Genomic DNA, 27,920 nt, shown 5'->3' on the forward strand with positions numbered 1-27,920 from the left:
TTGTAACAATACTAGGAATAGATATCTGAAATTAACATTTTAGAGTTCTATCCAAAATGAATGTTCAGTTGATGATGAGAGGATCGATCCTCGAAACTTTTGCTCAAAGATTTATTAGCAGAAAAGAGCCGACATGTGCGTGTTAGAGTTGTGTTCCTTGGACGTGATGTTCAACATGAATAATATATGTAGTATTTTACGTTTTTAGTCACCATATAAAAATAAGGCAAGACACTAGATAAAGAGAATATAAATAATTATTAAAGTTCTCAATTTCACTGTCCATTAAATTTCAAAAGTGTCTATGAAGGAATGCTTGTTTTAGAAAAGAGATCGGTGCATCATCATATATTTTATGACGTCACAGATATGGCTCTCAGCTCCTTACACGAAGTCGGCAGGGCGTTTTGACAGCCGATTACCGGTTGTATTTGGTTTATTTGTGGTAAACATAGATTTATTATTTCCTATATTAGCAGAAATACCATTTGTTGATGTTGTGCTGATTGCCTGTTTCATAGTCTGTGGGCAGTGGCGAAAACACGATTACCCAGAAACTACCCCGATACTAGACTGGCTTTAGTTCTCTAAGTAGAAGATGTAATTTGCGTCTTTTCCACAGTGACAGCTGTCGTTTAACGTGACATGTCTTTGGCAAAGTCGATCTTGATACCAGTGTTGTTATTTGAAAACAGCAGACGTGACATCTATTCTGTTATTGATTTCTTTGAGTTTGAACAGGGATTGAATAGATCTGCAGGTAAACAGTGCTCAAGTATCGTATGTAGACAAGGCAGCTTACGTCTGTATCATTCATCCCCATGACCACTATTGGATTATATTATCTCATATAACTGAAACTAATTTGGGAAAAAACGTATGACCAGGTACTGTGAATATTATCAATGACTCTGCTCTTTAATCATATTGTCTTTCATAACAGTTGCCAGTATAACCTAAAGAAAACAATTCAGTACTATTAATTTGATACATAACCATTCCCAGTGCTCATATGGGCCTACTATGTGTATCAGGGATACATTATATATTTAAGGATCTTCAGCTATTTTCCCAGCCAATTATGGATGTTTGGATATATTTGGCTTTAGGGAATTCAGTAGTTTTACCGACAGGAGAAAGGGTGAACATGGTAATCTAATTTAGCTATTAAAGACTAGCTGCCTGATGCCCCAACCCATATAAGATTTTCCATGAGAAATATTCTCTATTTGTTTTCTGTTGAGAAATATAACTATCATGATTGTGATCAAATGTCTTTGATGATGAAGCCATTTTATTTTGTTTTCAAGACACTAACTGACTAGGAGAAGAAGGACGTGATGGACATGTTTAACAGATTGAAGAGTGCCGTGAGCAATGCTTTGCCTGGCAACCCACTATCCCGAGATTTTGACTTGTACAACCAAATAGCCAGTGGAGGCCCAGGGATGTTGTGGAAAATACATGGAGGAATGAAGAAAACTACCAAACAGGTAATGCAGAATTACTCTGTGTTGCAGAAACCCTTTGTTCCAGAAATGTTTTTTTTTTTTTGTCAGGGTAATAAGATATTTGCCAATAATAATGAGATTCCAGATTGTATTGTCTGTATGTTTGGAATATTATGGATCATTTGGATTGGCTCTACTGATCATGCTGATCAACTGAGCATTGTATCTAAGAAATAAATGATGAGTGGGAGTTGTTTATCATACAATAACACTGTATGGCAAGGGTGGAAACTGAACTTACCGGTATAAAGTCAATGAACTCCCTTGCCACGGGAAGATGGAGAGACGCTGCAATATAACTGACATTCTGTTCAAATCAGCAATTATGCAAACTCAATCACTCACTTTAACCGAATATACAGAAAATGTACCCTAACCAAAATTAGAATACAGAAGCATACCTGGTACCCTAACGGTTCATGTTGTAGTTCCGGTTGCCTGATTACGAGTGCATACGCGCAACGCTGAATATAAGATAAATGTACGCACGTCACTGTGTATGATCGTTTCCTATATGATATGCTGGAATGCATCTCATAAGTACTGCCATGTTGAATTTAACTGCGGTTTGGCATACAGGAAGTGACAAAAACCAAAAGAACACCAGTTATGCACATTGCGCCCTTCGGCGGAATAGACTCATCCTAGGGTACGTTTCTGTGTTTTGATTTTGGCTAGGGTACATTTCTGTATACAGAAATTACCTTAGGTACGTTTCTGTAGTACCTGTGCCGACAACGACCCCTTCAGCCTCACTTTAGTGAAATTGATGCATATGTTTGCTTCTGCATATTGCGACAAAACTTAGTATTACAGGGCATTGTAAACATTTGTCAGTTATCATGGTGATGGTATGCTCTGCACTACCTGGTAAGGGCATGATATGTCTTCCTCATGTGGCAATATATACGAAGAATTTCATGCGAACACATCACAGATTAAGTATCCTGATGCCTATCGTATCATCACTCAAGTATCGCAATATATTATTGGAATCAGAAAATACACATTCAAGTCTGACATTGACTTAATCAAACAGAAGGTTATCTGAGTTCACCTGATAAAGGGCAAGAAGTAGTCCTGGAAATACTTTATAAGTTTAAATATTATTTACTGAATATCGTTTACAACTGGACAGAAAGTGTTGAGAAAGAACAAACAGTTTTCAGACTGACATGATTCTGTTCCGTTGTTTGAGTCTTATTTGAGTATATTGTGTTCTCTGTGCCAGGAATCCTCCATCTTCGTGTTTGAGAAGCGTTGCCTGGAGCGGTATTCCCGACGCGACCGAGAGATGATACTGGACTCATTGAGGAAGGGGGTGCAGCAGCTAACTAAACTCCGTCACCCCAAAGTCTTGTCTGTAATGGAACCACTTGAAGAGTCCAGGTAGATACAGGAACTTCATCTGAATAATACAAGTAGATCTTTTACTACGAGATGAATCATTCATAGCTCATGAAGCCAATCACTGTCCTTGGTTTGATTATTTGTAGGCCACCGTAATTTCGCTACAATATGGCTTAAGCATATTATAACATCTTCAATATCTCATTAACCCACATTATTTATTACCAGCTGATAACCTTTTGTTTGATGTATGACTAATTTATGTACCAACATATTCACAGGGAAACACTTGCGTTCGCCACAGAGCCAGTGTTCGGCAGTTTGGCTAATGTATTGGGTAACCATGACAACATGACAACAGTTCCTAAGGAGCTCCAGGAGTATGAGCTGTATGATGTGGAGGTCAGACATGGCTTGCTGCAGGTGAGGGCATCTAGGACTAATAACAGTCTACTGTTAAGCAAACTTGTTGTGAACGCCATATTTTGGGACAGTAGGCATTCCACAGGCAACAAAAGCATCCATTTCATTTGAACTGTGGACTGCAGTGGTAAAGGCATTAAGGTTTAAAAGTGGCATTATGTTGATCATCTCATTCATGTTCTGTTGTAATATTACCTACCCTCCTGTAATCACGGTAATAGAATAACCTTATCACTTTTTAAATAGCATTGCTAAAAAAACTGCTTTTTCTCTTGTGTGTGTTATAAAACATTCTGTTTGTAAAATTATTGATGATTTTGCCATAATGAAAACATTTTGAAATGGTTTAGCCCAACTAAAGGGAAATCTAAGAATTTTTATCATGTAAATCAGGGTTAGAACTAAACTCAAAAGCTTCACTAGCCCAGGTAAAGATAAAATGCTCTTGTAATGTTAAGACAATGGGGCAATTTGTACTAGCCCACAGGAATTTGTACTAGCCCCGGGCTAGTGGGCCAGTGTTAAATTCTTACCATATTAATGATGATTATTGACAATTGTTGTAAAGGGCCATGGTGACGTGTAGCATGCACAGATGAATTGTTAAATCATCAAGCCTTCTGCACAGTCACATACCACTAGAACACAAAATGAATCTACCTGGCTGTGATGTTGCTGTTATACTGATAATGGGACTTACAGAATAAGATAGACAGCCATTGTTGTAGGGCTGGGATGGGTAACTCGGGTACTTGGGTCGGATGGGTCCTGATACATTGTTTCTGACTTTTATACGTTTGAGTAAAGATAAAGCTTCAGTCCACTTCAGTGTAAGCATGATCTAATCATTTTATATGTGTAAGTGAAAAGCATTTGCCATGTCTCTGGTAAAACAATTCCCAGTTGGACATTATGTATCCAACTAGAGTAGGGTCAGGTAATAGGAGATTGAGTACCTGGGTTGTAAGTTTGGACTTGTCCCTGCTTTACGTTGTTGTGATTGTTGTGACTCTGGTTCCAGATGATTGAAGGCTTAACGTTCCTGCACAATGATGCAAAGATCCTGCACCACAACATCTGCCCTGAGTCCATCATCCTCAACAAGAATGGGACATGGAAGCTGGCGGGCTTCGACTTCTGTGTTCTCAACACCAACACAACAGATCAGTCGGTATGAACATCTGGTCAACTCTGTCACCGCTGTTTGATTCAGTACTGAAGTTGGTAGTTAGTCCAAGACATACGTAACAGTCGGTACGAACATCTAGTCATCTCTGTCACCGCTGTTTGATTCAGTACTGAAGTTGGTAGTTAGTCCAAGACATACGTAACAGTCGGTACGAACATCTAGTCATCTCTGTCACCGCTGTTTGATTCAGTACTGAAGTTGGTAGTTAGTCCAAGACATACGTAACAGTCGGTACGAACATCTAGTCATCTCTGTCACCGCTGTTTGATTCAGTACTGAAGTTGGTAGTTAGTCCAAGACATACGTAACAGTCGGTACGAACATCTAGTCATCTCTGTCACCGCTGTTTGATTCAGTACTGAAGTTGGTAGCTGGTCCAAGACATATGTAACAGTCGGTACGAACATCTGGTCAACTCTGTCACCGCTGTTTGATTCAGTACTGAAGTTGGTTGTAGATCCAAGACATACGTAACAGTCTGTACGAACATCTAGTCATCTCTGTCACCGCTGTTTGATTTAGTACTGAAGTTGGTAGTTGGTCCAAGACAAACGTAACAGTCGGTACGAACATCTGGTCAACTCTGTCACCGCTGTTTGATTCTGTACTGAAGTTGGTAGCTGGTCCAAGACATATGTAATAGTTGGTACGAACATCTAGTCATCTCTGTCACCGCTGTTTGATTTAGTACTGAAGTTGGTAGTTGGTCCAAGACATATGTAACAGTCAGGCTTCCTTTATTTATGGATCTGCCAAGCCCAAGTTACACAAATTATGAAAAAAATAATAAATATGAACAGTTTTATTTTCTTTCTGCATTATAATGGATACTGGGTAATCTGTTATTTCAGTAATACTTGATACTAGAGGAAGTACACATTTTTGATAGTTGTTTGCAGAATGAGGCCATGAGTTTTGAATTTCTGTATTGTTTTGCTTTTACAAAATTTGGCAGATGCAAAGTATTTTGAGAATCTGTTTATTTCTAGGAACGATTTTTACTGCTGACAGCACCATTTCTTAATGGCAATACTGATTCTATTCCCCCCTTCCCAATTTTCTATTTTATGGTCGGCAGATCTGTAACCCAAGTAAAATAAAATGTAACAACCTACTGTTACTAACTTCATAACTATGCATTAGAATGAAGGAATTAGAATGAATGTGAACTGAGCAACTGCTTGCCTTGTCGTGTTGTTGTTACACTTACTCCTTGCCTCTTTCAGCTCATTAAAGCTGGTTCCTTTGTGGTAAGGAATATCAATATGTTTTGAGGCAGTTGTTTTGTCTGACTTCAGGGCTATTTAGTGCATGATGTTTCATAAATTTATTGAATTCTATTTTTGGTCAAGGTGTCTTCATATTCATCAAATATTTATGTTTTTGTAGTCTAAAGTGTACACAATATACAACTTTTCCAATGGATGTCACATGACCGCAAAACTGACGTTCAAATTAGCTCATGAATAACAAAGTTTGATGGTTGTCCATATTTCATCCCCTGCTAATTCCCCAGCACAAATAGATACAGAAGCATTCTTTCTGGCTATTTTGATTTTGATCCTTTACTCCTTTACTCTTAAACTCTTTTGCATTCATTGGGAAAAGTTTGACTGCATGGCTGTCCACGAATATACTTGCTTTGACTTATCCTAGTGAACAAAACGACATTCATACAGTTTGGCCATCATTCTATGAAGGTTCATACTCTAATGAACTCACACATTACATTGACCCAGGGTTTGAAACTAGGGCGCTAAGTTTGAATGATCTGGAGTACATGTGTACCGTGTATTCACCTTCAGTGCAGCTAAAGTGGACATGTTAAACAACTAGGAGTTATATATGTAGCTAGGCCGTTAATAGTGAAAGTGTGTAATGTTGCTGAAAATCACCAAAAGAAACATTTATGTTTCCAGTCTGTGTTTACTGCATATGCATTTGATATCTTCTTTTCATTTCGTGTCTTTATGATCTGGCTGATGAAAAACATTTACTTCTATTGGGCTGAGAAGACTGGTGATGGTTGGGATGCATGCATTTCTCCATTAGGATTGCTATTCCTAGCGTACCCCGCCGTGATATTGCTGGAATATTGCTAAAAGCAGCTTAAAGCCATAATCAATCAATCAATTAATCCATGAGGATGGGTGAAGTGGGGATTGAGTGGACGATGTGCCGTCTGTCCCAAACCAATCTCATTAGAATCAGATTCTTGCTACCACTAAACAAGGATCTTGAGGACACCCCATTATGGGTCACATAGGAATCTTTCATCCAACCAGTCAGAGCGTTGCTTACCAGATCAGGAAATTACAGTGGGAATGTGTTTTCTAATCATTCAACCTCGAAACATTTAACAACAGTCACAAGCTTTACGACTGAATCAGTACAAGATACTACATCTATTAGCCATTGCAGAATGTTCTCCCAATTTTTAATCAAGAATTTGTCAAATTATGATTTGAAGCGCCATCACCAAGTTGGAAACTAGTGTAAACAGTAAAGCACAAGACAACTGCCTTCTGATTGGCTGATGTTAACTTCTTGTCAGTCATTCCACATGTCGGTCGAAATTTGCAAAAGTCTGGTCTGATGTGACATATTGGGATGTCCTCAGATCTTTGTTTAGCTGTAGGGAGAACTAAGATCTGATTTTAATGAGTCTACTGGCCCAAACTCGGCGTTGTGTTCATATATATATTAAGGGAAAATACTAGGGATGTGCGGTTTTATCGGTATACCGATATATTGCAATACAAATTCATCATGATACGTATCGCGATATGTTTTTGGCGTATCGGGTTTTTCCCTCATTATTCAAACACCACCTGATAAAAATACGTATTTTACAATCGGAAATCAACGGGAACGAACGTTGCTGACAACTTGGAACTAGAGTTACTTCCCTTGATTATGTTTTTGAAATATTGCAATATATCGCAATACACTTTTTGGTCCAATTCCCAACCCTAGAAAATACTAGACACAATGAAGCTTACTAGACTTCAGGTACAGGCAAGTGCCTAATGTCGCGGACCGAATGTGTGGCCTTACTAATTGTGTATCATCATGCCCTGACAACATGAAGTGTTGTTGATGCTATCAACCACTAGTTTGCCTGTGTCTCAGACTAGGTTATTTCCAGACTGCATGCTCTCTATGTTGAAATAGGGAAGTTGAAAATAGGGAAGTTGAAAATAGGGAAGTTGTATTTTTATGATACCCCTGTGGGGAGTCTTGGATGGAATTAGTCCCTTGCAACCCATGCTTGTCGCAGAGGGAACTACATGGATTGGTGGGTCAGACTAGTGAATTGATGCTCATAATATCAATCTCTTGTTTGTCAGGTCCAAATTTGATTATTTACAGGCTGCCATCATTTACTGAAATATTGCAGAGTGAAGGGGTAAACAACAACAAACAAAACAAAGTATGGAAACAATAAAACAACATAATTATATCATGATTTAATAGCAGATTTTTTATTCTTGACTTTCAAAATTTACTGTACAGAGTTGCATCGATAAGCCGTACCAAGATCCAAAGGTTGTGGGTTTTTTTAAATCCAAGATTTGACCAAGTGCGGCGTAAAACAACAAACAAACAAACTTACTGAACCTGTTCCTGTGTTGTAGCCGATGTTTGCGTTCAAGGAGTGGGACTCGGACATCCCCCCATGCTGCCAGCCTCACCTGGACTACCTTGCCCCAGAGTACGCCCTCACAATGATGTGCAGTCTCGCCAGCGACATGTACTCTATAGGGGTGCTCATATTTGCCCTCTTCAACAATGGCAAACCCCTGTTTGAGTGCAGGACTCAACTGTCCACATTCAAGAAGAATGCAGAAGAGGTTGGTACATCTTTTATCATGTTTATGTCATAAGCATATGTGCTGAATTCTGGATCAGAGTAGCTCCCTGCACCCAGTGCCTGCTCTGTGAGACATCATTAAGTGATGGTCAGGAGGTGACAGTGTGTGCCACTGTACCATGATACATGATACATGATAGTGTGCTTAAGCTGTCAACCAGTCGTTTTCCTGACCCAGACTCAATTATACACAGGATGATGAGATATTCCTGGAATATTGCTGACATTAAACAACTTTCACTCACTTGTCTGTTATAACAGTGCTGCTATGTAACAGTTAATGATGACACTAATAATATAGACACAATGGGGCGAAACACTGTTGGGCATAGTGTTATTTCATGGTTGTACTGCTCTCAGTAGTATATAGAGGGATGTCACTGCATCTCTTTATTGAATTCTAAACTGATTTTCAGAACATAATTGCTAGCTATTCAGGCTGTTGTTACCTTACTACCTGTCATGAACAAAAACTAGTGAAACAGATTGAATCATGCTGTTAGAAGGAGACTAGATTTAATAGTCATGCAAGTTAAACAGAAACTGATTGAAAGCACAACCATATATCAGCTGGACCATGTGGAACATGGACATTTTAATCCCCAAAAGCACAAATTCAGTATTTTGATACATACCACATTGTGATTCAGGTATCGTGAGTGATCGATACTTGAGATAGGCATATCATGATACATCTTGTTCACATAGGTTAGAGTGAACTTTCAGTTGGATTAAGTCTGTTTTTATGTTGAATGTTTACATTGTAACAAGCATGATCAGTGCCTGAAATTAAGCTTGACAGTCAAGGAGTCCTCACCATAGGCTTAAAGTTTAGGGGCTCCCTTGTTTCAAATACTGCAGGATCAAAATCTCAATTCCAAACACTGCGTGGTGATGGATGTAGGATATCTGCCAGTGTAGAAGTCCCTAGTCTGATGTTGTTACTGATGCTGCTCCTGTCTTCCAGCTGCGACACTTCCGCTCCACCCTACTGGGCAGCATCCCTGATGAACTGAGGGACTACGTCAAACTGTTGCTGAATATTGAGCCCACCGTCAGACCGGACCCTGCACAGTTGTCAAAAGTCAGAACATCATTCAGTTTCAACATTGATATTTTCCATACATGATGTTACGTACATATTGGCTCACTACTGAGCATCTTTCTGGGTGACAGTCAAACTGGTTGACCCAAGTTTGACCTGAAATATAGGTGGATGGCTGCTCTAAACAGAGCCTTTGTCCTAGACCTTGGATGGTGGGTTTGACCTGATTATTATTATTTTAAAATTATTTTTTTTATTATTGTGTTTGACCTGATAATGGTCCTTGGTCTGTCAGCACAATATCTCATGGTTTCATCAACAACCGTTAGACTTTACAACATGTGTCTCCAAGATTTCTCTCATTAGGATGACACAATGTCAGGAATAGACACCAGCTGGTCCACAGCCTCATTTGGGGTTAGTGGTCAAACAATTAGATTTTGGGGAAAACAGCTAGTTCCTGGATTGTCACATGTCTTGGGCTGACAGACTAGCTGCTGTGTCTAAGTCGTACTATGATATAACACAATTCACTAACCTGTCAATGGATAAATGGCATTTTGTGAGACCAAATCACAGTCATCATAATCTACGCAATCTAGTTTGTACAAATTTTAATTCCTCTCAGACACAATGTCAAAACCTTACTTAATGAATGGCAATTCCATGGAGATCCTTGGTTAGAACTGTCCGCAGCAATCTATTCTTGTCATAAGAGGCGACTTATAGATCGGGTCGTCAGGCTCAGTCACTTGGTTGATTACGTGTCATCGTACTCAGCTCGCCTAGATCGTTGCTCACGATATCAGTCTCTGGATTCTCTGGTCTAGACTGGGGGCGATCGGGTAGCCTAGTGGTTAAAGCGTTCGCTCGTCACGCCAAAGACCCGGGTTCGATTCCCGACATGGGTACAATGTGTGAAGCCCATTTCTGGTGTCCCCCGCCGTGATATTGCTGGAATATTGCTAAAAGTGGCGTAAAACCATACTCACTCACTCACTCACTCTGGTCTAGACTCAATTATTGCAGGTTGCCATCATATGGTTGGAATATTGCTGAGTGTGGCATTCAGCAAACAAACAATAAAGGCCAATGGAATGATGGCCATGTTATTACTATCTACAGCAACACATCTTCTCCTTCTGTAAATAATAAGTAAAGTTCTTCAGTGTTTTGTAGTTGTCATGGAATTGTGATGTGTGTTTTGGGTGTTGCTTCAGGTGTCCTTTAACTTGCTGATGTGAAGTTATAAATCTTCATTCATTCAGGTGTCCTTTAACTTGCTGATGTGAAGTTATAAATCTTCATTCATTCAGGTGTCCTTCTTTGAGGATGTGGGGACAATGACCCTCCAGTACATGGACACGTTGTTCCAGAGAGACAATCTACAAAAGTCCCAGTTCTTCAAGGGGCTCCCCAAAATAGCTGGCAAACTGCCAAAGGTGGGACATGTTATTACTGTTTGAGTTACTTCAATATTCTTCACTGTTTACATGTCACTTAGCTTCTTCCCCGTGTGGTTCGACCCTTTCAAGGTCAGACCGTGGTGTGATGTATAAGGTAACATAATGGATGGTGTGGTCAGAATACCTCTTACTGTATTCTCTGGTCCGTACTTTGTTATTTGCAGGTAACTGTTACATAACCCCAATATTGCTTAGGGTGGTATTAAACAGCAAACAACCTTTCCTGAGTGATACCCCTGTGAGATTCCAGGGCTCAATAGTGGCATAGTATCCCATGCTTGTCTTAAGAGCCAACATATTATTATAGGATAGTTACACCGTGCTCTTGACGAAGGGAGTGGTTCACACAAGTCTCATTACAATCAGATTTTTACTACGATACAGTAACCTCCATTGAAGGTCATGTTGGGTGAACTCTGAGTAAACTTTGGCCAAATCTAGATGAAGGATGTGTGTTCTTGAACCAATCAGAAAATACCTTTCTAATAGGATCCAGCTTCATTTCTTTGATGGTTTGGTAATGTTGATCTTTGCAAAAGAAAAAAATACACAGAACGTCTAAAATATGCACAACACTATGATAGTGTGTCCTTTATCATTTCCACTTGGAACTGACAATTTGTGTTCATTTTAGAGATGCTGAAGTCAGATAGGCTGCTCTGAATGTTTTGCTCGCTAGTACCTCGTGTTTGGAAGCCTGGGGCTGATTGGCTGATAACAAAGTTAACCTCTCGCCTCCTACCATGATTGAACGTACAGGAGTTATCTGTGTGTGTTTCAGCGTGTGAATCAGCAGCGGATCCTGCCGGCGTTGTACAAGGAGTGTGTTAACCCAGACATGGTCCCCTTCGTCCTCCCCACAATCCTCCTTGTTGCTGAACAGTCCACCGACCGGGAATACGTCAACCTCATTCTTCCAGAACTCATCCCGCTCTTCAAGATACACGACCCAGTTCAGGTAGAGCCTCACATTACAGTATTACAGTATTACAGCATTACAGTATTACAGTATGACTATGATGAGTATCATGCATCTGTGTCACACAGTATCGATAATTATGTGCATAGCATTTACAGCAACTCATTTTGAAGCTGTGTTGTTCTTATCATTGCATATGATGGGGCTGTCATGGAATAATATTTTGAATATTTTCAATGGTGATATTGATGGAAGTTCTAACATATGTTTTAGGCGCATGATGAGCATGGATGATGATGTAGTCTATATATGGTATAAATAAGTCCTTAGCATCTCCAAAGACTAAAATCTGTTGTACACAAATGTACTTTGAAATGTGTCCCTAGTCATATCATTAATCAAGATATACATGATATAGATATTTTAGGATATTAACTTCACAGAATTCAATCAATGACAGTCCTAACAGCATTTCATTTCATGACTGTACTCTTTAAAGCTGAATATTATTTGGTAGTTATTCCTTGGCATATTATGTTCCATGATTTTCTTTCTGTTCTGAGCATGGTCTGTTTGATGAGTTTGGATAATTAGCTTTTCTTATTACTTTTGTTTTATAGAGACCACAGTCAACATACACGGTGAACTTGCTTTCACATCTTCACTGCTTAACATGTTCAACTAACCTTGTGTCCAGCTAGACATGTAGATGTAGTTGCTTCCCACTCAAATAACGTGTGCTGAATTTGATCATGTCAGAAGTGTGTGTCCTTGTCCTAAATGTATTAATAATTGTCTCTATATTTCTGATATTAACCATGTTAACTGTAATGGACTTTGTGCCGAGTTCTGCTGTCCCCTGGGACATGGCTGGCCCAGTGGTGCTACAGTGCAGTGTGGAGACCCAGGTTCTGCCCCAATACGGTCCCTGGTCAGCTGTTTCCAGCCGTGACATGCTGGAATAGGGCTGACCACACCGTTTACACTCACACACTCACACACTTACAGAGCCATGTTTGCTCACTTATCAAGCACTGATAACAGGCCTTGTGTTTTGTTGTACTAACATTGCCCTGGTTTGTCATTGTGATTACTGGAGCAACGTCCAGTTTAGCATTTTAGAGATTTCTTAAAGCCAGTTTGGTTTTAATTAATGGTTTGATTTAAATGCCAAAGGATAACTTTAAATTTTTCATTTATAGAATCAAACCGCTCAGATTTAATTATTTTGTGTAGTTACAAGATCTGGACCTTTATGTAGGATATTGAGGCTTCGATAAAAACAAATTAACATTCAAAGCTAGTATTTCTCAGGGACGGCAATGCTCGAGGATCTTCAGATTGGAAAGCCATTTGATCAGTTTCTGTAAATTGCGCCCTGTGATCACCCCTTTCAGACCCCTACAGTACTGATGTCTCTTCTGTGCAAGGATTAACATGTTGTCCACAAGCATTGAGTCATAACAACATACATACACAAATACACCACAGTGTTTAGCATATTTAGAAGACTGCTTTTGTTACCAATCACGTTGTGCTGTTCTCTGGTATGTTTTGATTTAAATAGTTTGATTTGAATGAGTTTATTTTCCCTCAGCTAGTTTTGTATGTATTGACTGTTTAGCTTTTAGGCTGTTGCTGCTATGCCCACTGCCGGCATTTTACTTCAACATTTTATGGGTATGAAAAAATGATAGCGAAAGAGGGGGGCTCGCCAAAGCATATCACAACTATACTTGAACACTGAACATTAATTAGGGACTGATCATATATTATAGGGAGGGTGGGGTCATGGAAAACTGTTACCTGTAGATGTATTTGGGGGAAGGCATGAAAATGTAACATAAATTATTCAGATCATATGATACAGCCCTAAACAAATCTCCCCTATTTCCCAAAATGTTAATTATGGACAATAGAATGATGTTCAGGGATGAAAATCCATCTATTTATTATGGCCTCATCATGTCTTGTTGGTAAATATCAGATTGTGAGTGATATTCATTTGCAGCTTAGGCACACATTTTTTATTTTTCGATTCACAGGCCCGCTGCCCCTACTGAAAAGCATTAAAAAAAGACATAGTTAGACATATAAGTATCCTGCTAGTAATGTTGACCCTTAATAAAAAATGTTATATATAAATTCCATGTCTACATTACCATAGGTGATTCCAAAAGTCAGCTGCAGTTTTAACTCCACGTTAGAATGATTTTCAAATATATAAGTAAGTAAGTAAACAAACAAACAAACAAACAAACAAACACAATTAAATAAATAATTGACATAGCTGTGTATTTTTTTTTCGACCAACCTTGTGTGGAAAAACTGGAATAAATCCATGAAGCAAAGTTTAAATAGTGTGGCCTTACATGGCATTTGAATTCTTAGAGCCAGCAAGTTTCTCAATATTTGTACTGGCTTGGTCCTGATCTGTTAGTGAGGGGAATGAAATGTGTTGATCCGAGGATCCATGTTGGGATCCATGTGTGCTGAGTGTGGTTGTGTGACGTGTGTTTTCCTTGTTGTAGGTCTCGCTGATATTTCTTCAAAACATGAACCTGCTCCTTGGCAAGACACCCCAACAAGACATCAAGACTCACATCCTGCCCATGATATACCGGGCGCTAGAGGTGGACAACCCACAGATACAGGTGACCAGCAGACAGGCCCCCTAAATTCATAAGACAAAACGTAATCAGATCATTGTGTGGAGCTCACCCGGCAACATACCAACAAATAAAACCTTGGCATATGGGGTGGAGTGGGCAAGCGGTCAAAAGCACCTGGCTAGCAAGTGCCAGGTGCTGAGGTCGTATCCCGCTAGTGACCGGGGTGTTATTCAGCCTTGAGACCAACAATGTTTACAGGTGTTTACAGTGTTGTCACTATCCCTAGTGTGCTTAGGTCGTATCCCGCTAGTGACTGGTCAAATCCCGCGAGTGACCGGGGTGTTATTCAGCCTTGAGACCAACAATGTTTACAGGTCTTTACAGTGTTGTCACTACCCCTAGTGTACTGAGGTCGTATCCGGCTAGTGACTGGGGTGTTATTCAGCCTTGAGACCAACAATGTTTACAGGTGTTAACAGTGTTGTCACTACCCCTAGTGTACAGTACATACTTAGTGTACTTGTGGTGTCTTAGTTCTAATGTGCCCCTCTTTCCCCAGCAGGGAATGGGTACCCGATATGTGAGGTGGATGTAAAACCTAGCACCCCTAGTCAGCTTGGGTTGTATACTCCCCAGGGAGTTGATAATGGTAATACTGGAATGCAAACAAATCCACTAGTCGGGGAACACATAAAACCGCATTTAAGCAGATACTGTACCTGGTAACCTGCGGTATATAAATATATATAAATTAAATATGACAAAATCTCAGTTTGATGTAAATGTTGTCAAATTGTAAATGATAAACATGGCGGTAAGATGTTGTTGCTTGTCCATGAATATGGTCACCAGTTGGCTCTAGGCACACAGCCACACACAGTCAACATCACACCGTATTCCCCTCATTAAGAGTCTGCTACTTTAGTACATTATGTTCTGATAATTCGTCAAATCTTTGAAACTTGATTAATTACTTGCCTGTGAAGAGATCACTCATTTAATAAACATACAGCTGAATTACATATTGTAACGTATTGCACATTGTGTAATACCAAAGCGTGTGCTTATGTACTGAGGGAACAAGTTTCACTGACAAGTATTGACCTGTGAAGATCCAGGGAAGAATAGGTCTTCAGCAACCCATGCTTGCCATAAAAGACAACTATGCTTGTCATAAGAGGCGACTAATGGTTGATGCATGTCATCGATCCTAATTTGCGTGGATCGATGTTCATGAGGTCAATCACTGGATTGCCTAGTCCAGACTCGATTGTTTACAGACCGCCGTCATATAGCTGGAATATTGCTGAGTGCGACATTAAACAACAAACAAGCAAACAAACACTAACAAGTGGTGAGAACTCCCAACATCCCTCGGCTTATTGCATGTAGAGATGACAGAACACAGAGAGGAGCTTATGCACGCTCGATGACCCCAGCAACCCTGTTGCTAGGCTGACGTCACATAGCATTGTTTCACCGGTGTATCTTGCAACAAAATTCCACAAATTATGCCATAGGGTATTGTGACGTTATTGTTCCACATGGTGATCATAGCTCAATGACAGTCGTAAGTCTATGTTAAAGTATGGGAGTTATGATAACCTAAGCGCTATGACAGCTTTATGGAACAGACCCCTGAATTCTGAAGGTATAGGCCTTTGTATGGTATTATATACATGCCGTATTCAACGTAATAAGCGCCCCGCTCTAATAAGCGCCCACGGCGATATTTGCTAATATATTGGCTAGTGAACAATCCCAATTAGCACCCCTTCCGATTTATCAATGTACACAAGACTTATTATTCGCGTATAATACCCACTCGTGTGTTATATGCACCCTAAATTAAATTCTGGAAAAATATATCTGTCGTATATAAACATTTCAGGCTGTCAGCATAACATGGCATAAACCACGAAATTTATCCTTTCACTTTTTTCACCAAAATAATATTCTAATAATTCTAATTCTGAATACGGTATGTGTCAGTTTTTGACGTGTTTGAAGTATTATTCTATTAAACTCATTTGGATCAGTGTAGTTTCATTCCACTGTCTCCAACAGGTTTAGATTTATTTTGCTGACAACATGGAATAAATTGCTGAAAAATGTGCCAGGATAGAATGACAGTATAGCGCTGCCAGGGTGTACCAGCTGAGAAGTATTTCAAGTGTTTCTGGTTGCTTGCAGGAGCTGTGCCTGAACATTGTGCCTACATTTGCTGAGATGATCGAATATTCCTCCCTGAAGAATGCAATAGTCCCCAGGATAAAGAAACTCTGTCAGGCAACCAGCACCTTAACAGTGAGTGTGGATGAAACCATGGGCACAGTCACTTGTGTGCCTTTGTTGTTTGAGGATTGGAATCCCAGATTCACCCTGATTATGATCCTTGGATTGTCAGCACAATACCCATAATTAAGGGTGACAATAAATATCGGTTTTGAGAATTTTCCTCTCTGTAAGGGACCAACCATTTGATATTCTTGGGGGGAAGGGAGAGGGGATTTTGAAAAATATAATTATGCTTCGGACTGATGGAAAAAAAGAAATTGCCTGCGCCAAAAATTACATTGTTGCAAGGTGTTTTTCCTCAACAAAAATTTCAGACTCATAGTTTTTCATAAAAAAGATATCTGGTTTTCCAGCTGTAGCTGAAAAAATATCCAACCACGATACAAAATCCCAGGTACCCCCTAGAATGTTAAATGGTCAGCCCCTAAGCTGACACATAGCAATTGTGTTCAGAGCAGCATTAAGCCAACTCACTTGCTGGATATGAAACATTTATTTAAGAATTGACTTCAATTTGCTTTGTTATGGAGGTATACTAATCACTTGCAATCTATTTATATGATAATGAATGGTGGTACAACAGTCCGAGTTCTCAGGAGTGTTAAAGTGTCAACATCTGTGATATTATGTCAATGTATGTGATGCTACTGAAGGCCCTGAGACTGTGTGGTTGGTGTGTACAGATCCGTGTGAACTGCCTGCTGTGTCTGGGCAAGCTGCTGGAGTACATGGACCGGTGGTACGTCCTGGACGAGATCCTCCCTTTCCTCCCACAGATACCCTCCAGAGAACCTGCGGTCCTCATGAGCATACTAGGTGAGAGGTCACTGCCATGTTGGCTTGATATGACATCAGTAGTACTCCGGGTGCAATCAAATTATACTCTAATAATTGCTCTGGTAATTTGAGGGGTCATTATTTTATAGATTTGTTAACAGGATTGAAACCCTTCTACTGCCACTGGGCATACACAGTTCGAATGTTCTTGTATTGGAGTTCCAATAGCATGGTTAAAATAAGTTGCTGTGTCTGAAGAGCACAAAGGTTTATTATATACTGAACAAAGAAAATTAGGGATCATGAAATATTTTTGTATACCATACCCATTTAAAGAAACATAATCTTCACTACAACAAAATATCCTAAAAATATTTCATGATCCCTAACTTTTTTTGTTCAGTATATGTTGTCAGTGATAGTGAATATGTCATGGACGTTTTGACAGCTAGCAGATGCATTTAGCACATCAAGATTACTTACCTTGGTATCACAATGAGATATTCTAGGTAAAGTTCACTTAACTGCATTTGATAGGTTTCAGGTTTGTGATAGCATAATCATATCATTGTATCTTATCATGGATACATGAAGTTTATACCTTATCTGCCAGTGGGGGACATTAGAGCAAATGACCCATTCTGTACCCAATCAGAAACAAGTATCTTGATGTTACAGAAGGTAATACATTCTTGTTTATTTACCATTCTGTGTGGTGGTGCAGGTATATACAAGGTGACCATGGGCCATGCCAAGCTGGGAATGACCAAGGACATGCTTGCCAACAAAGTGATCCCTTTCCTGGTGCCCCTGTGTATTGATAACAACCTCAACCTCAGCCAGGTTAGTGGAACACAGCAGGAGAATAGGTGTCCCTACAAGGCAGGCTTTGTTACAGCTTGGATGATTAACAGGGAGGTATCCAATGAACAAGGAGGTATTCAATTAACAGAGAGGTATCCAATAATCAGGGAGATATCTAAAGATCCAATGAACAGGGAGGTATTGAATGAACAGAGAGGTATCCAATAAACAGGGAGGTATCCAATGAACAGGGAGGTATCCAATGAACAGGGAGGTATTGAATGAACAGAGAGGTATCCAATGAACAGGGAGGTATTGAATGAACACAGGAGGTATCCAATGAACAGGGAGGTATCCAATGAACAGGGAGGTATCCAATGAACAGGGAGGTATTGAATGAAGAGAGAGGTATCCAATGAACAGGGAGATATCCAAAGATCCAATGACCAGGGAGGTATTGAATGAACAGGGAGGTATCCAAAGATCCAATGAACAGGGAGGTATTGAATGAACAGAGAGGTATCCAATGAACAGGGAGGTATCCAAAGATCCAATGAACAGGGAGGTATTGAATGAACAGAGAGGTATTGAATGAACAGGCAGGTATTGAATGAACAAGGAGGTATCCAATGAACAGGGAGATAACCAAAGATTCAATGAACAGGGAGGTATTGAATGAACAGGGAGGTATCCAATGAACAGGGAGGTATCCAAAGATCCAATGAACAGGGGGGTATTGAATGAACACGGAGGTATTGAATGAACAGGGAGGTATCCAACGATTCAATGAACAGGGAGGTATTGAATGAACAGGGAGGTATCCAAAGATCCAATGAACAGGGAGGTATTGAATGAACAGGGAGGTATTGAATGAACAGGGAGGTATCCAAAGATCCAATGAACAGGAAGGTATTGAATGAACAGAGAGGTATCCAAAGATCCAATGAACAGGGAGGTATTGAATAAACAGGGAGGTATTGAATGAACAGGGAGGTATCTAAAGATCCAATGAACAGGGAGGTATTGAATGAACAGAGAGGTATCCAATGAACAGGGAGGTATCCAAAGATCCAATGAACAGGGAGGTATCCAATGAACAGGGAGGTATCCAAAGAACCAATGAACAGGGAGGTATTGAATGAACAGGGAGGTATCCAAAGATCCAATGAACAGGGAGGTATTGAATGAACAGAGAGGTATCCCATGAACAGGGAGGTATCCAAAGATCCAATGAACAGGGAGGTATTGAATGAACAGGGAGGTATCCAAAAAACCAATGAACAGGGAGGTATTGAATGAACAGGGAGGTATTGAATGAACAGGGAGGTATCCAAAGATCCAATGAACAGGGAGGTATTGAATGAACAGAGAGGTATCTCATGAACAGGGAGGTATCCAAAGATCCAATGAACAGGGAGGTATTGAATGAACAGGGAGGTATCAAATGAACAGGGAGGTATCCAATGAGCAGGAAGGTATCCAATGAACAGGGAGGTATACAATGAACATAGAGGTATCCAAAGCAGCAGGAAGGTATCCGATGAAAAGGGAGGTATCTGATGAACAGGGAGGCATCCAATGAACAGGGAGGTATCCAATGAACAGGGGGGTATCCAATGAACGGGGAGATATCCAATGAACAGGGAGGTATCCAATGAGCAGGAAGGTATCCAATGAACACAGGAGGTATCAAATGAACAGGGAGGTATCCAATGAGCAGGAAAGTATCCAATGAACAGGGAAGTATCCAATGAACAAGGAGATATCCAATGAGCAGGGAGGTATCCAATGACCAGGGAGGTATCTGATGAACAGGGAGGTATCCAATGAACAGGGAGGTATCCAATGAACAGGGAGATATCCAATGAGAAGGGAGGTATCCATTGAGCAGGGAGGTATCCGATGACCAGGGAGGTATCCAATGAACAGGGAGGTATCCAATGAACAGGGAGGTATCCAATGAACAGGGAGGTATCCAATGAACAAGGAGATATCCAATGAACAGGGGGGTATCCAATGAACAGGGAGGTATCCAATGAACAGGGAGGTATCCAATGAGCAGGGAGGTATCCATTGAGCAGGGAGGTATCCGATGACCAGGGAGGTATCCAATGACCAGGGAGGTATCCAATGAACAGGGAGGTATCCAATGAACAGGGAGGTATCTAATGAACAGGGAGGTATCCAATAAACAAGGAGATATCCAATGAACAGGGGGGTATCCAATGAGCAGGGAGGTATCCGGTGACCAGGGAGGTATCTGATGAGCAGGGAGGTATCTGATGAGCAGGGACGTATCTGATGAGCAGGGAGGTATCTGATGAGCAGGGACGTATCTGATGAGCAGGGACGTATCGCTATGCATATGATATCATCTGTGGGGATTCCGGGTAAGAATTGGTTCTCAGCAACCGGTGCTTGTCATAAATGGCTCCTTTTTGGACGAAAAGGTCAATCTCGGTTGCTTGTTTGACTGTGCGTGTCATCGTACCCTGGTCCAGACTTATTTATTTACAGGCCACCGTCATATAGGGGGAATTTGCTGAGTGCAGCGTTCAACAACAAACAAGGCTTTGCACTTTCATGTAGAATGTACAAAAGGGATCTATACTTTGTAAAGCACTACTCCCATCTTGTCATCATGTCACTGTCATGCTGATTATCCTCTTCAACCTTCTGTCTGATTGCAGTTCAATGCGTTTGTAGCCACAGTACGTGAAATGTTCGGCAAGGTCGAGAGTGAGCAGCGCACCAAGCTGGAGCAGCTGGACCAGATGAAGCAGGAACAGAAGTAAGTGGGTCAGATACTGCCACCACCCCTCATCACTTGTCACAGTCCTGTGGCTTTCCCAGTGTGGAACTTGTCCCAGTAATCTCACCGTGTCGTAACAGTTGACAAGAACGGGTAGTCAGGCTCTATGAATTGTGTGATTGCGTGTTATTGTGATCAGACGGAATGGACTGTTGCGTCAGCACCTGCCCATATGTGAAGTTTTTTTATTATATGGTTTATGTTGTGTTTTGTTCACTGCAGGACTCTGGAGATCTCGAAGATCTCAAGTCAGGCAGACAAGAACCTGATCCCTGATGTTGGGCAGCAGAAGAACCAGACGATGGTGAGATCTCTTGTCACCGAGGGGAACTGTGTGTGTCTATCAGAGCTTACAGGCACACACAGTGTTCATGGTGATTTGTCTTTTAAGAATGTAATATATCCTCATGGATTGAACTCTTCAGTCAGATAATCAGTACTGGGTCTCTGCTGCATGAAATAAGAATTGGATTTATGCTTGATCATTTTAAACAAGATTATGTAAACAAACAAATAATCCTACCAACATTAAGACATTGAAGCTCATTCTGATATTTATTTAGCAGACATTAAACATATTATTATAAGTCTTTTCTCCCTGTTACATATATACAGCTGTAGCTCTTTTATAGAGACTTGGGGTCTAATTTGATTATATTCTTTTTTAAACTTTGATTGATCTAGTATTGCAAGTAACCTGAAAATCATTTATGTTATTATTTTAAATAATTGCATGGAGATGTATACGGGTATGTTATGTAAAATCAGAATGTATAAAGCATCAAGTGATTGTGTTGTGTGCCTGTTCGACAGATGGACAAGTTCCTGTCAGGGTTTGGGATTGCTGGTTTGATGGGTGCCTCCCAGCAGACCGAGCCAAATGGGGGCCCTGTGCCGGTGGCCGCCCCCTCTACACCCAGGCCCTCTGTCCAGCCACCAGGCACTGCTAAGGTAACACATCCTATTACAATATTATCACAGATCTTCAGTTTTAAAGACATATGGAGCATACCTGATTCATCCACTGTGAACCTTAAACAGGCATGAGAATGCCCTTGTCTGTTGATACTAAGTGACACCTTTGACCCAAGACCCACATGGCTGTGTTCTGTAATGAATGTTTGGTTGTCTTGTGTTCACAATGTGGTTGATGGTGTGTCAATGTGCCCCAACAGTGGGCATTGTTGCTCATGATGTCAACCACTGGTTGTCTTGTGTTCACAATGTGGTTGATGGTGTGTCAATGTGCCCCAACAGTGAGCAATGTTGCTCATGATGTCAACCACTGGTTGTCTTGTGTTCACAATGTGGTTGATGGTGTGTCACTGTTCCCCGACAGTGGGCATTGTTGCTCATGATGTCAACCACTGGTTGTCTTGTGTTCACAATGTGGTTGATGGTGTGTCACTGTGCCCCAACAGTGGGCATTGTTGCTCATGATGTCAACCACTGGTTGTCTTGTGTTCACAATGTGGTTGATGGTGTGTCACTGTTCCCCGACAGTGGGCATTGTTGCTCATGATGTCAACCACTGGTTGTCTTGTGTTCACAATGTGGGTGATGGTGTGTCACTGTGCCCCAACAGTGGGCATTGTTGCTCATGATGTCAACCACTGGTTGTCTTGTATTCACAATGTGGTTGATGGTGTGTCACTGTGCCCCGACAGTGGGCATTGTTGCTCATGATGTCAACCACTGGTTGTCTTGTATTCACAATGTGGTTGATGGTGTGTCACTGTGCCCCAACAGTGGGCATTGTTGCTCATGATGTCAACCACTGGTTGTCTTGTATTCACAATGTGGTTGATGGTGTGTCACTGTGCCCCAACAGTGGGCATTGTTGCTCATGATGTCAACCACTGGTTGTCTTGTATTCACAATGTGGTTGATGGTGTGTCACTGTGCCCCGACAGTGGGCATTGTTGCTCATGATGTCAACCACTGGTTGTCTTGTATTCACAATGTGGTTGATGGTGTGTCACTGTTCCCCGACAGTGGGCATTGTTGCTCATGATGTCAACCACTGGTTGTCTTGTATTCACAATGTGGTTGATGGTGTGTCACTGTTCCCCGACAGTGGGCATTGTTGCTCATGATGTCAACCACTGGTTGTCTTGTATTCACAATGTGGTTGATGGTGTGTCACTGTTCCCCGACAGTGGGCATTGTTGCTCATGATGTCAACCACTGGTTGTCTTGTATTCACAATGTGGTTGATGGTGTGTCACTGTTCCACGACAGTGGGCATTGTTGCTCATGATGTCAACCACTGGTTGTCTTGTATTCACAATGTGGTTGATGGTGTGTCACTGTGCCCCGACAGTGGGCATTGTTGCTCATGATGTCAACCAAAGGTTGCCTTACCCATACTTACTTTCAGGCTGCTGGAATATTGCCAACTCCAAAGTAAAACAACATCCACTCTTGTCACAGCCTCTTGTGTCAAAATGTACTGACTGTAAGGCATGTCGTCATATCCTGATGTGGGGCGTGAGGGCCCCAGTCATCAGAGGTTGCAGAGTTGCATCCCTTGGTCTTGCCAGGAACCTGCGATCAAGGGTTAAGATCCTGGATTACCCTTATTATGTTTCTACATTTGTCAGCACCATACCCATGCTTGTGGGTTTCACCAAAATGGTAATCGTCGAAGACCTGCATCACTTCAGGCTTTCCTCCCACATCAAGTGATATACCATTATAGTACTGAAATACTGTTCAAAGTAGTGTTAAACCAAACCCACTCATATCCTGACAGGGTGGATTATTCCATATTCTTTCAACCACCAGTTTGTCTGACCCAAGCTTGGTTATATACACAGGCTGATGTGAAAGCTGGAATGTGGCCTTAGACAACATTCACTCACCCACTCACTCAATGTTGCAGGTGTCATTGTCCTTGGAGGAGAAACAGAGGCTAGCTCGACAACAAGAACAGGAGCAGAAGCTGAAAGGACAGCGACCGCTCTCTGCTCACAACACACAGAATAAACCAAAGACCAATGACAAAGTGAAAGACCTGACTTCTACCTTGATGGACACGAACCTCAGAAACATGTCCAGTACAACGCCCAAATCTCAGCCCATGTCCTCCATGGGAGGCCAGTCAGGTCCAGTGATGGGAGGCGGTATGTCCAGTCGCTCATACGGAATGTCCAGCTCTTCATCAACAGGCAGTGGGGGCTACACTGGGATGAACAGTGGGGGCAGTTTCGGAGGAATGAACAACAGTTCCAGTTTTGGATCAAACAATAGTTCTGGGTTTGGAGGAATGGGCTCCATGAACACTGGTGGCCAGAACAAACAAAAAATGGACATGTCTGCTTTTGATTCCTTGTTGCCCAGTTCAAATCAACCAAAGAAGTCTATGAATGAAATGGCACAACCTAGAACTGTGGGGATGCCGGGTCAGCAAGGCATGATGGGTGGGCAGAGGATGGGGATGGTGGGTAATGTGGGCGTGATGGGGAACCAGGGCATGATGGGAAACCCAGGCATGATGGGATACCAGCAGAACATGAATGGAGGTTTTGGACAGATGGGGAACCAGATGAACTTTGGAGGTGTGGGGAGTACCGGATCCATGCCCACGTCAAATTCCAATATGCTGACTCCCCAAACATCCAGTCAAGTGAAACCCAGTGGGAATGACTTAGCTGATATTTTCGGCTGAATTGTTTATGTTATCATTTTTAAATGTTACCATGGTTACCATGGTTTATTCTCATAACAAACAAAAGGACTCTACAAAAGGAGCTGTGTTTCAGTTGGTTTTGAAACATTGTGTTACAGTCGGACAAGTGAAAAAGTCAAATTATGAACATCGTTTTTATCTCCTGCTCAAGACATGTCCCTTGAAGTAAATCTTGTCCGACAAGCTGAGTACTTAATGTGTTGTTGTTGGGTGAAACTGTTGAAGATGCAGCAATATGGGAATGTGTAGCAAATGCTCTTCAAGACACAGCAATGACACTAGTCATCAAGTCATCAATAATGTTATGTTAATATAGTTGAGGTCATGTATTAGCCTGATTATTTGTGCAATATGTTTGGGAAAATGCTCATGTTTGTACTTACATTACTGATTGAGTGGAGGTACCACAGTTTTATGATCTGAGTATATCCATCAATCAAACATCCTTCTGCCTACTCAGGACAGTAATCTTCCAAACTGAATTGTCATAGAAGCTTCCTGTTTGTATGTATGACGTATTGAAGTCTTGTGGATTCTGGGTGAGCAGAGGCCCCAGTGCTTCATGCTTGTAGTACATGCCAGTTATCATGATTACAGTTTGCCCTGATATGGCAGGAATATTGCCGATAGCATCAACTGACTGTCATTCAGTCCCACTGGCCCTGCAGCAGTGCTGTAGATAACACTGTATGGCCTTAAGTTGTCCTAGTGATCCATCTTGGATTAAATGGGACACTGTTCTCTAAAAGATGCATACTAAGCTATTCCGAATACCTGGAGTTCTGCTGCTGTAAAGTAGAAATATCCTCCTGGAAAAAGGTTCAGCGCCTCCCTATCTTTATTTTCCAAACTTGAGTGTGTCTGTTTGAACTATGTACACATGACATTGATCTCACTGTGTTACAAGTCTGAGATGCCACTGATGAAAGGAGCATGTGGCCTCAAGCACCATCCTCTGTATCTCCAGGCTTGGCATTTTGGTAAACCTCCACTAACCTCTGGATCCATTGCTGTGATTATCGCGATCTCAAATTACCTGCCCTTGATTTTCATGAACATTTTATCAACCAAATGTTGATGTAAGAAAAAACGAAATGGGTAAGGGAGGTAACTTGTGTTGCCTAGAAACCAAAACGCCTCATTTCCATCAAAAAGATTTTTTAGGGCTTTCTTTTACATGTCAGTCAGTATTTTTATGTTGAATTTCTTATGTTTTTGATATTGCCAACCCAACATTGAGGCTGGTTTGTGACTTGCATTCTGAGTGGACTGTTAGACTGAGTAGCGTAGCATGTCAACTGGCTGATGAAAACTTGGCGGAACCCCGGGAATAGATACAGAGGTTAATGTAGGTTTACCGACATGTGAGCCCTGGAGGTGTAGAGGATGTTCAAGTACAGGGTCACATCATAGGATGCAAAAGCGCAGAGGAAGCAGTTGAAAGGGTAGACACAACTTTTACCATGGAACAGGTACAAAGCATGTCATTTCATGTCACAAGATTGAATAATGGTGAAAGTGGTAGTCCACAAGAACTTATCCTTTCTGAATTTTATTATGGACAAATGGACTTCGTTAATTTCAAACAATGTTTATGATGACAGAAACATCATCTCAAGGCATTATTTACAGACCTTAACTAGAAATGTGTGCCTGACTGTGGGGTCCCTTGTTAATATTTGTATGGACTTATTTAATGTAATATGTCATATATTAGTTACTGTATCCTATCAGTAATATCTGTGATGTGTTTGATTTGGGTTTCAGTACATATATCACCCCACAGAGTATCAGATTATTCAATTAGACGACTATTCTTGAGACCATTCATCCATCAAGGTATACATTTGTTCTGATTTAAGAGATTTGTGAGGGTTATTATTATGATACATACAAACTAAACAAGCAGTGCCACTTATGGCATTTAGTTTGAAGACAGGGGGCACAGGTGGCCCAGTCGTCTAAGGCTCTGCGATTCGCTGTGCAGAGTTGCGTCCCTTGGGCACGCCAGAAACCTATGGTTGTGGGTTCGAATCCCGGTTCGCCCCGATTATGTTTCTAGGTTTGTCAGCACCATACCTGTGCTCGCGGGTTTCACCGAAGTGGTAAACGTCTGAGACCTGCATTACTTCGGGCTTTCCTCCCACATTAAGCTGACACGCCGTGATATAACTGGAATACTGTTAAAAGCGGCGTTAAACCCAACTCACTCACTCACTAGTTTGAAGACATTATCTCTTTAAACATATGTTGTTGTATTTGTTGTTATTAAGCAGATGTAAGATGCTTTTTTATACATTTGTTCCTCTGGTGCAGTTAGAGCCATAGAGTCAAGAGACTATTTATGCTCTGGTGCAGTTAGAGCCATAGATTCAAGAGACTATTTATGCTCTGGTGCAGTTAGAGCCATAGAGTCAAGAGACTATTTATGCTCTGGTGCAGTTAGAGCCATAGTCAAGAGACTATTTATGCTCTGGTGCAGTTAGAGCCATAGATTCAAGAGACTATTTATGCTCTGGTGCAGTTAGAGCCATAGATTCAAGAGACTATTTATGCTCTGATGCAGTTGGAGCCATAGAGTCAAGACTATTTTTTTAATGACTAAAATCTGAAGTCTGATTAAAATTCTTATTTTTAACTATCAAACACACCTCCACATGCTGTATGTACAGAGAAAGGTGTTACTGTAAAAAGACATGTATACATAAAAGTACATTATTTTAATGAGTCCAGGGGCGGTCGGGTAGCCTGGTGGGTAAAGCGTTCGCTCGTCACGCTGAAGACCCGGGTTCAATTCCCGACATGGGTACAATGTGTGAAGCCCATTTCTGGTGTCCCCCACCGTGATATTGCTGGAATATTGCTAAAAGTGGCGTAAAATCAAACTCACTCACTCACTTAATCAGACCTTCGGATTGCTGTGAAGTCAACATGCCTATATAACATTCTCTGTTGTTATGGCTTTAACGGAAATACATTTGTTGTTATTGAAAAGGCACCATGTTACACAACATTTACTTCTCTGGGATTCCTGGTTGGAACAGGTCCGAAGTAACCTTGCGGTAAGAGGCGACTAAATGGATTGGGTGATCAGGCACAGCGACTTGGTTGTATTTCATTAACTCTGGTGTTGTGGACATTGCTGATTA

At 41.1% G+C, this 27,920-nt stretch overlaps 1 protein-coding gene across 4 annotated transcripts; it reads left to right on the forward strand.

Moving 5' to 3' along the window:
• Positions 1 to 360: 360 nt before the first annotated feature.
• Positions 361 to 26,832, forward strand: LOC124142890 (SCY1-like protein 2). Of its 4 annotated transcripts, XM_048385838.1 has the most exons (19): positions 361 to 445; positions 1,311 to 1,493; positions 2,743 to 2,900; positions 3,143 to 3,284; positions 4,306 to 4,455; positions 5,700 to 5,723; positions 8,112 to 8,327; positions 9,315 to 9,431; positions 10,709 to 10,834; positions 11,640 to 11,816; positions 12,398 to 12,418; positions 14,309 to 14,431; positions 16,583 to 16,696; positions 17,371 to 17,503; positions 18,189 to 18,307; positions 20,959 to 21,059; positions 21,303 to 21,384; positions 21,894 to 22,031; positions 23,965 to 26,832. In XM_048385838.1, exons 2-19 carry the CDS (start codon positions 1,341 to 1,343, stop codon positions 24,748 to 24,750), a joined length of 2,880 nt encoding a protein of 959 aa, XP_048241795.1. In that variant the 5' UTR covers positions 361 to 445; positions 1,311 to 1,340; the 3' UTR covers positions 24,751 to 26,832. The 4 variants fall into 4 exon arrangements, with proteins under 4 accessions (XP_048241795.1, XP_048241796.1, XP_046367540.2 ...); XM_048385839.1 differs by lacking the exon at positions 12,398 to 12,418; XM_046511584.2 differs by lacking the exon at positions 5,700 to 5,723.
• Positions 26,833 to 27,920: the final 1,088 nt, after the last annotated feature.

The sequence above is a fragment of the Haliotis rufescens genome, unplaced genomic scaffold (genome assembly GCF_023055435.1).
Source record: "Haliotis rufescens isolate VD_foot unplaced genomic scaffold, xgHalRufe1.0.p SCAF_6, whole genome shotgun sequence".
Classification (NCBI taxonomy): Eukaryota; Metazoa; Mollusca; class Gastropoda; order Lepetellida; family Haliotidae; genus Haliotis; species Haliotis rufescens.